This window comes from Corylus avellana, chromosome ca10 (assembly GCF_901000735.1).
Source record: "Corylus avellana chromosome ca10, CavTom2PMs-1.0".
NCBI lineage: Eukaryota > Viridiplantae > Streptophyta > Magnoliopsida > Fagales > Betulaceae > Corylus > Corylus avellana.
The window spans coordinates 13,447,727-13,457,201 of NC_081550.1; the positions used below are offsets into that span (position 1 = coordinate 13,447,727).

General features: G+C 38.1%; 1 protein-coding gene across 1 annotated transcript; it reads left to right on the top strand.

Annotated features, from left to right (window-relative positions):
• Positions 1–1,405: 1,405 nt before the first annotated feature.
• LOC132163500 (E3 ubiquitin-protein ligase WAV3-like) lies at positions 1,406–7,041 on the top strand. Its single transcript, XM_059573809.1, has 2 exons — positions 1,406–1,943; positions 4,692–7,041. The coding sequence occupies exons 1-2, from the start codon at positions 1,722–1,724 to the stop codon at positions 6,630–6,632; spliced, it is 2,163 nt and encodes a 720-aa protein (XP_059429792.1). The 5' UTR covers positions 1,406–1,721; the 3' UTR covers positions 6,633–7,041.
• Positions 7,042–9,475: the final 2,434 nt, after the last annotated feature.

A 9,475-nucleotide genomic window follows, 5' to 3' on the forward strand; every position in this document is an offset into this window, starting at 1 on the left:
GTGTGCAGTTCCCGCCTCTTTTTTGTGCTAAGGTAGGGGTTAAACCTCCCGAGAACGGGCAAAAAACCCCATACCGCTGATATGATGTGATGCTTCCATTTTGCCATAGTCTAGCCGTTCTCGAACAGTTACCCAATGCCGGCATCCTTCGCACATCTAAATGTAGAGCAAGATCCAGTGCCCATAACTTAGAGCGGGTGATCCTATCCAACCCTATGCTATGCAATCAAGAAGGCTATTACTATAGCCCGCACCACAGCTAATCAAAAAGCAGGAAACCTAGGCCTATCCTATGCTCCATTCTTTAAGATTTACACCCAGGGTATTGCTGCCTATTCCCAGATTGTCACCTCCGGTCGGCAAGGCCATATGCTTTGATACAATATTGTATCACCCCCAAAATTAGCCTTGGCTAACTTGGCAGGGTTACTGGCAATTACCTTAGTGTAACCAACTTGTGGCTAAATGAGGAATCGACCCTCTAAGCATTATCAAAGTTAATACATAGGAAGGTGAAATAAATCTGTAAAACTATTAAATCATCAAATGGACAAGTATATTCCTCGAAAATCAACATATCCGCCATAGTAGCAAGATCATCCGTTAGTGAAAAGTTCTCCACATAGTAGCAAGATCATCTGTCATCTTCTCACAAAAACACTAACAGATACAATATACTTTCACAGTCTAGATCTAGAAAAACAAATCCTTCTCCTCTAGGGTTTGTCTAGTGAGAAAACCTCAAACAGAAGAAGTCAAAAAACTCCTCTTTGGCAATCGCGTGATTACAATCCAAGAAAATCAACATATCCAAAATCTCTAATTTCTCCCAAATGGCCTACCGAACAGCAGAATACGCCACTTCAAAGGCTACCCATTCCACTGCCCCTATAAAGTTCTTTGAAATCAACAACTTGGTATTTCCTTCCCATTAAAAAGAAAAAAAAGAAAAAAGAAAAAGTAATTGAGAGAGCATGTGGTCATTTAATGGAGATGGTTGGCCATATGGGCATTTACCCAAAAGAAAGAAAGAAATAAAGGCAACTTTTGCAATGGCTCCATCATCCATGTGCTAATTTAAGATGTTGAAAAACTCAATTTGGGTTATTGAAATTTCAACAAAACTGCGCTCAATCCAATAAAATAAAGTTGCTTCAACGTAACAACTACTATGAGTTGTAAACAAAATAAAAAGCTAGAAATATTAAATTTGGGGAAAATGAAAATTCAATGGTACAAATAATAATAAAGTGATAAAACCCAATGGCATTTGAGGAAGGTGGAATATCAAAGAGGAAATGCGACTAAAAACTTTTCCACATTCTACAGCGGCCTGCCTATATCAACATCGACATGCATCATGCATATCTTCTTCCCTTCCACCTCACAATTCATAAAAATAAATAAATAAAATAAAATAAAAAGAAACGTTGCCGCTCTCCCATCCACCACTACTCTTCCACCCTTCCTAAAAAAGAGGTCAAAAACCAAATCAAGCCAAAACAAACCCATTCTTCTCTCTCTCTGTCTCTCTCTCTCTCTCTCTCTCTCTCTCTCTCTCGTGCCTATGGCACCCTTTGCAGCACGTATAATCGGTGAGCTCAGAGCCGTTGATATCTCTTACCAATATCCACTTTGAGATAATGGGTCACCGCTCAAAGATCTGATTGTCACTTTTGTGTAACGAAGTGAGAAACTATTACACAAGATCTCAGAGAGAAATGGGAAGCAAATGGAGGAAAGTCAAGCTTGCTCTTGGCATGAACACGTGCCTTTACGTTCCTCCAACTCTCGAGGATTCATCGCCGTCTACGGCATCTACCGCAAGACTCTCCGACGCTGTTTCAACCGCTCAGGGTCACGGCTCCGATTTCCGTCCTACTACGCCGACTCCGTCCTCTTCGGGGCTCCGGTTGTCCCTAACCGGACCCAAATCCTCTAAGGTTTGGATTTCCAAGTACACCCATATCACAATATATGAATCTTTGCAGGGTAATTTTGGTTGTAACTGATTTTTATATTTGTTTCTAAGATTCTAGTGTGGAAAGTTTAGATTTTTTATTTTATTTTATTTTTTTACTGCTATTTGTTGCGTCGTTTATTAGTCTTCTCTTCTGTGAATATCCATGGTAGATTCTGGCGATTTAGTTGGTTGTACCGGTTAAGCTAATAATGTAATTTTTGTTTTTATGTGGGTGGCTGAATTGATTTAGTATTGTGTTTTATAACCTGTCACATCCAGTTTTTTCAAGTGGTGGTGGTGGTGGTGGAGATAATATGATGTAACTGAATATTGCGGAGGTGGGTATTGGTTGTCATGTTGTTTTCAAGTGTATTGAGGGTTGTGGGGTTGGATAAAGTGGACTAGTCCCTTTGAGGACCATGTTCCTTTGGCTTATTAGAAAAGTAATACACTGCTACACTTCACTGTTTCTTTCCTTTTCATCCTACCTTGAAGGCAAGTGCTTTGTCTGGTCAGCACAAGTGCATTGAGCCACAATCCTCTCTCTCTCTCTCTCTCTCTCTCTCTCCTTTTGATGTCAATTTTGTGGAAGCCTGTGGACCATTGATTGTGAGATTTCTTGCAATAAGCTTCGACAAAGGAAAGAGGGTGATGGAAGAAAATGAAATTAAAATAGAAATGCTTGAGAAATTCATCATTTACTCTTCTTTTGATGGGCTTTTACATTTTCTTTTCCTTTTTTTTTTTCTTTTTCTTTTGTTATTGTATCGAAAGCTTCATCATTAGTTTTTGAGTATTTCTGCCAGAAAAGAAAGGTTTGAGAATTGTTTGATTACTCTTACTTTTTAAAAGTCACCCCCCTTGATGGTTGTTAAATATCCATTATGTCCTCCATAATGTTTTGACTGCCTAAAACATTGACTTCTTTTCTTGTTGGTTAGCTGGTTTACTGAGGGGTCTACAGTATCAGCGAATAAATTGTATTCAACTATTCTCGAAATTGGCATCTATAGTGTAAATACGTTGCATTCTATTACATCTTTTTATGCACTGGTCTCAATAGTGGACCTGCGTGGGGCACTGGGGACAGAGAGGGGCTAGTGTTAGACACTATACTTCATAGTGACCTCTGCAGTTTCACATTTATCCAAGAACAGACATTTTCTGGTGGTTTTCATATTGTCGAATCTCAAGTGGGCTGAATTGGATCTGAGTCCAAAAATCTAAATACAATAAATTTTTCAATAAGTAGCCTTTAATATATATATATATATATATATATATAATCTGTCTTCAGAGTTTAGTCCACCTAACACTAAACTTTCAGAAGTTCATATGTAGGGCTATCATCGAGCCAAGTATTGAATATACAAGCTCGGCTCATTTAATTTTTGTTGAAACACTTGGAGCTTATTGCCAAATTAGATTATTTGTTTAAGCTCTATTAATTTATTTTCCGAACGAGCTCGAAATTGTTTACAAGCTAATCGATTAACTTCTTTATTTTGTATGTAAAGTAAATATCATGATTTTTTTATTTTTTATTTTTTTTTTGTAAATCCATACTAATTATTAGTTATTTAATTATTTTTACAGTTTCTTGTTCTTAAAAGTAAACTTTAACTAAAAACCCCAAGAGGTGGCCCAAGTGGTAAGAGTCTTGGTCTTTGTGGTAGTTCATGAAGTCTAAGGTTCAAATCCCCTTGAATGCAAACAATTCCTTAGGGCTAACCCATTGGCGAAGCGCGAGTATTACCCAATTCATGTGGAGGGGGTGCTTTACATGAGTTCGAGGTTTACCTAACAGAGGTAGGTACAGAAAGTGGCTCTGCCTTGGAGGGGTTCCTCGTTATCAAAAAAAAAAAAAAAAAGGTGAACTTTCACTAAACAAGATTGCTTGAAAATTTTCAGTTTTCTGTGGCTTAGTGGTTTTTTACTCATTGATAAACATTCACAATGCCATGGAACCCCCGCCAAAATAAAAGAGAAAAGGGGTTTGATAGCACTAAAGCAGGTTTGACATTTGAAGTCCACGAAGACGATGGTTTTTTTTGGTTATGCTCTGATTTTTTTAGGAGTGTTTAAGCTCTGAAATTAAGGTTCCTCACTGAATTTCATACTGCGTGTGAAAGTTAGGTGGATTCCTTTGTTTTTGTTTGAATTGTAAAATATAATTTCTTTACTGCGGATGATGGATTCTGAGATGAATAGTTCTGCCGTAACTTCAAGACTATGTGAACTGCAACACCAGATACACAAAATGGGATTCTCCTCTAAGAGGGCCTATTGAGTTTCCCACATTTGCAAATAATATCAATTTTTAGTTCAAGTAATTTCTTATCTCTGTCATTGTATCAGAGTTTGATAATAGAACGTAAATGTTTTCATAGTTTTATCTCTAGCCTTTATACTCCTGCTAAGTGTTTTGTTGGTGCCCTGGCGAACTTTTAATTCCTGCAAGAAATTTCAGCGAAGTGATGAAAAGGGTGATTTACACTCCCAATTGGACTTTTCTGAAATTGCATAAGATTCTGTCTTTCTATTTTCTGTTTTTTGGTCCGAGGAAAGTACTTAGGAATATATGAAGTGTCTTCAATAGATGGCTTGCAGATTAATTCATGCAATTGCATCATTTTGTTTAGTTTTGCATGTATGCTTGTGATTACAACTATTTACCGTACTAAATATCTGGGGATCATGCTCACTAGCTTGTCTTTCAAAACTGCAGAGGACCTGTGCAATATGCCTTACCACCATGAAAACGGGCCAGGGTCATGCCATATTCACTGCAGAATGCTCCCATTCTTTTCATTTTCATTGTATTACATCTAATGTAAAACATGGGAACCAAATTTGCCCAATTTGCCGAGCAAAATGGAAAGAAATTCCCTTCCAAAGCCCTATATCTGATCTTCCTCATGGAAGGTCAAGAATCAACCCAGTAGGTTGGCCCCAAGATGATGGTTGGATGACAGTTCTACGAAGGCTCCCTTCCCCTCGATTAGATACAAGTCAGCAGACTTCTGCAATTTTCCATGCCCCTGAGCCAGTTGTCTTTGATGATGATGAAGTTTTGGATCACCAACCTGAGATTACTGAGAGAAGCACATCTGCTACAGAAGCTGCCGATAACAATACCGTTGGAACAATAGACATCAACACATATGCAGAAGTTACTGCTGTTCCTAGATCAGCATCCCATAATGATTTCACTGTACTAATCCATCTCAAGGCGCCAGCTACAAGTGAAAGACAGGATAGCCACAGAAACGTGACTGAATTGCCACCAATATCTCAAAATACACGTGCTCCAGTTGACCTTGTCACGGTGCTCGATGTTAGTGGCAGCATGGCAGGTACTAAGCTTGCTTTGCTAAAACGTGCCATGGGCTTTGTGATAGAGAACCTTGGCCCCTCTGACCGGCTTTCCGTCATTGCCTTCTCTTCTACCGCACGTCGCCTCTTCCCTCTTCGTCGAATGACTGATAATGGACGGCAGCAGGCATTACAGGCTGTCAATTCTCTGATTTCAAATGGTGGGACAAACATTGCTGAAGGCCTAAGGAAAGGTGCCAAGGTATTGGTAGACCGCAAGGGGAAGAACCCAGTTGGCAGTATTATACTGTTATCTGATGGGCAGGATACATATACTGTCAGTAGTCCTGCTGGGTCCCGTGCTCGAACTGACTACCAATCACTTCTACCGAATTCAATCTGTCATAACAATGACGAAGGCTTGCAAATTCCAGTGCATGCATTTGGGTTTGGTGCAGACCATGATGCTGCATCAATGCACTCAATCTCTGAGATTTCTGGTGGGACATTTTCTTTCATAGAAGCTGAAGGTGTGATTCAGGATGCATTTGCACAATGTATTGGAGGCCTCTTGAGTGTCGTAGTGCAAGAGCTACAAGTTGGAGTAGAGTGTGTTCACCCGAGTTTGCAACTCAGTTCAATAAAGGCAGGAAGTTACCGAACCAGCATGGTGGAAGATAGAAGAATGGGCTTTATTGATGTTGGATACTTGTATGCTGAAGAGGAAAGGGATTTTTTGGTGGCAGTCAATATTCCAGTTGTTTGTTCCTATGATGAGATGTCATTGCTAAAGGTTAGATATGTTTACACGGATCCTATTACAAAAGAAATGGTGACTTTGGAAGAAGCCAGTGAAGTAAAGATCGGGAGACCTGAAATCACTGGAGAACTGGTTGTGTCCGTGGAAGTGGACAGGCAGCGAAACAGACTACGTGCTGCAGAGGCAATGTCTGAGGCTAGAGTTGCAGCTGAAAGTGGAGATCTAGCTGGTGCAGTCTCTGTCCTGGAGAACTGTCGTAGGGTATTGTCTGAAACTGCCTCTGCACGAGCTGGTGACCGCTTATGTGTTGCACTTTGTGCTGAGTTGAAAGAGATGCAAGAAAGGATGGCAAACCGTCAGGTGTATGAGGCATCTGGAAGGGCTTATGTTCTATCAGGGTTGAGCTCACACTCATTGCAGAGGGCAACCGCAAGAGGTGATTCTGTAGATAGTACAAGCCTTGTGCAAGCTTACCAAACCCCATCAATGGTAGACATGGTGAACCGGTCTCAAACCATGGTATTTGCGAATCCAACACCTCAGCGTTCGCTCCGGCCTGCTCAGTCATTTCCAACCCGATCACGGCCACGGTAATCGTTAGAATTGCTTTTGGAAATTATCCTCACCCTACATATATTCTATATGCATGGACCTTTTTGTTTCTTTGTTATCATTATCTTTTATTTCTTATTGTGGTTTTGGGAAGTGGGGTATAATTAGAGAGAAGTTTTGGGTGTTTTGACATGGTAGAAAATATTCCTCGTTCTGCCATGTAAATGAATAAGAATTGGGGGAAAGGTGAGCTAAATGGGGGCTGAGAAAATGGTGAAAAGGGAAAGGTGGGGGGGAGTTAAAAGGATTACAAGTGTGACTGTGGTTATGTACATAAAGAAAATTTTCCTTTTCTTTTTATTTCTCTTTTGAGAAGAGGGGGTATAGCCTTGTAATTGTGGGGATACTTTGGGTGAATTCTTCACTTAAATATATATATATATATATGGTATATCTGCTCCTGATTCTTTTCATAAATTCTGGTTACTGTTTTAAAGTCAAGATTTTGCAAAAGGTCCAAGATTTCTGTCTTTTGCCCAACTTGTTTGCTCAACTGCTTTCTTGTACGCCACTTATCAAAAAAAAAAAACACTCTTTTCTTGTACGCCTGAAGCCTCTTTATGCCTAACAAAATTTATTAACACTTGTGAATAGAGAGCTTTTTCACCAACCCCGGCCAAAAAAAAGAAAGAAATATGAGTATTAATATTGGTGGTTCTGGTTGAACTCTACCAAATATCTTCATTGTGGAAGATTATTATTATTATTACTATTTTTTATATATAAAAAAGAAGGATCTTTCATACATAGAAATAGAATAAGCCCTCCCTACAAGTAAGTTCGAAAATTTGGATGACCATGGAAATATGGTTTATGTGAGTGAATGAGCAGTGGGATTTGTTAAAGGCCAAATACATGAAGAAGAATCTAAACCAATCACCATTGGCCCATCTTTGAGTAGATCGTCAAGTTTACCGAGAATCTGTGGGCATCATCATGCAGTCATGAAGCCAAAAGTGAAGTGATTTTGGACACCATGGATGATGGCAAGACCTTAACAAAGTGACATATAAAGTAAGATAGAGATGGTAGAATTGACCCTCAACACCACTTCATTTCCTGATCTGCTTTGGATAATACATATATATATATACCGAAAATATAGAGCACAAGAAATGCAGCTTGGGCACCAAATAATAATAATAATAACTATGCTTTCAGCAATAATAAGAACTATGCATTCAACACTAACAAGAAGTTTGCATTCAATAATAATAATAGCCATGCATTCGGTAGTAATAAAATGTAAGAGTTGTTGTGTTCATGATCTTTTATTAATAAGTTCTGAAAGATTCCCGTTCAAACAAAAAGAGTAGTAATGAGAATTGTATCTCATCAATAATAATAATTGTGCTTTCAACAATAATAATAATAATGACAAGTCCAACTGTAATAATAGTGATGACTATGAGTAAGAATACAAAAGACTTTATCAATAGAAATGATGATCGGTTCAAGTTCATGAGTAGGAACAACATCATCAATAATAATAATAATAATAATAATAATGATAACTTTTATTAGTAATGATAAGGAAAAGAATAACAATGACAACAAGTTCTAATGACAACTTATAATTTTCCCAAAACTAATTAATTAAAATAATTAACTTAAAGAGTGTTAACTGAGTGTTACTTGGACTGCTTCTACACTAATTAACTTATAATTAGTTAGACCCACTACACTAACACGAAGAATGATCTGAGATAAACTAAAATATCTTTAAATGTTATTAATTATTAGAAGAAACTTCAGAAAAGTCCCATAAACTTCCATGTATTTTAAAAGTAATCGGACCCGACGATGATTACCTTCCAAACCTCATCCACCGTCTTTGGCGGGGAAATCAAGAACGAGCCTTTGAGGAAATAGGGCTTCGGCATCGAAGCACAAATCTTGTTATAGAGGGTTAAAGCAAGAGAAGCAAAGCTTTAAGGCGCAAGAAAAGAAGGGTGAGATAAATGTTCAAGAAAAAAAAATAATAAATAAATAAATAATAAAAAAGCTATGCATTGAACTACAGTTTACGCCGCTTGAAGCTGGATACTCTAGTTCAATAAATATTGCATTTGGGTGCACAGAAGCTGATGAATACATTATTATTATTATTATTATTTTGCCTTCTCGTTAGCCAATTTAGCTATAAAGACTAAAGAGGAGGAAATGGCTCATGCTCAAAGATGAAGGGTTCATTATGTATTCACTAGCACTAATTTTTCTAATTTGTGAACAAATTAACCTGAAAAAAATATATTTGACCATTCTGATCTACCAACCATTTTAAAAACAATCATACAAATTGACTAGTGTGATACTTGTATATACCATTTTGTGTAAACAAGGCCACTCTGTTAACTTCTGGATGGAAAAGTGGTCAACTCCTTCACATGTGATCTTTTTGACCAAAAATACTCATTTTTCTTAAAAAAACTTAATAAAAAAAAAATAACATTTTTTTAAAATATATATAAAGGGGGCTGAGCCACCCTATAAATGGAAGGTGGTTGGAGAGCACCCTCTATAGGGGTGGCCCGCCAACCAACCCCAACCCCCAAACCCTTAGGGGCACCACCCACCACCCCTGGCCACCACCAGCTGGTGGGTGCCCCTTTGTTGAGAGTATTTTGATCAAATTGGTCACCTGCAACTGCAAGGCACATGCCTAGTATTTTATCAATTCTAACGAGCAACACAAATAAAGTAACTTTTTTAACATAAAATGGTAGTTTGATGTATCCAAATGTTACACTTATCAGTTCGTGAAGCAAACTTCACATTGGCAGTCTAATATATTTTGGTCAAATTAGTCACATGCAAGGCACATG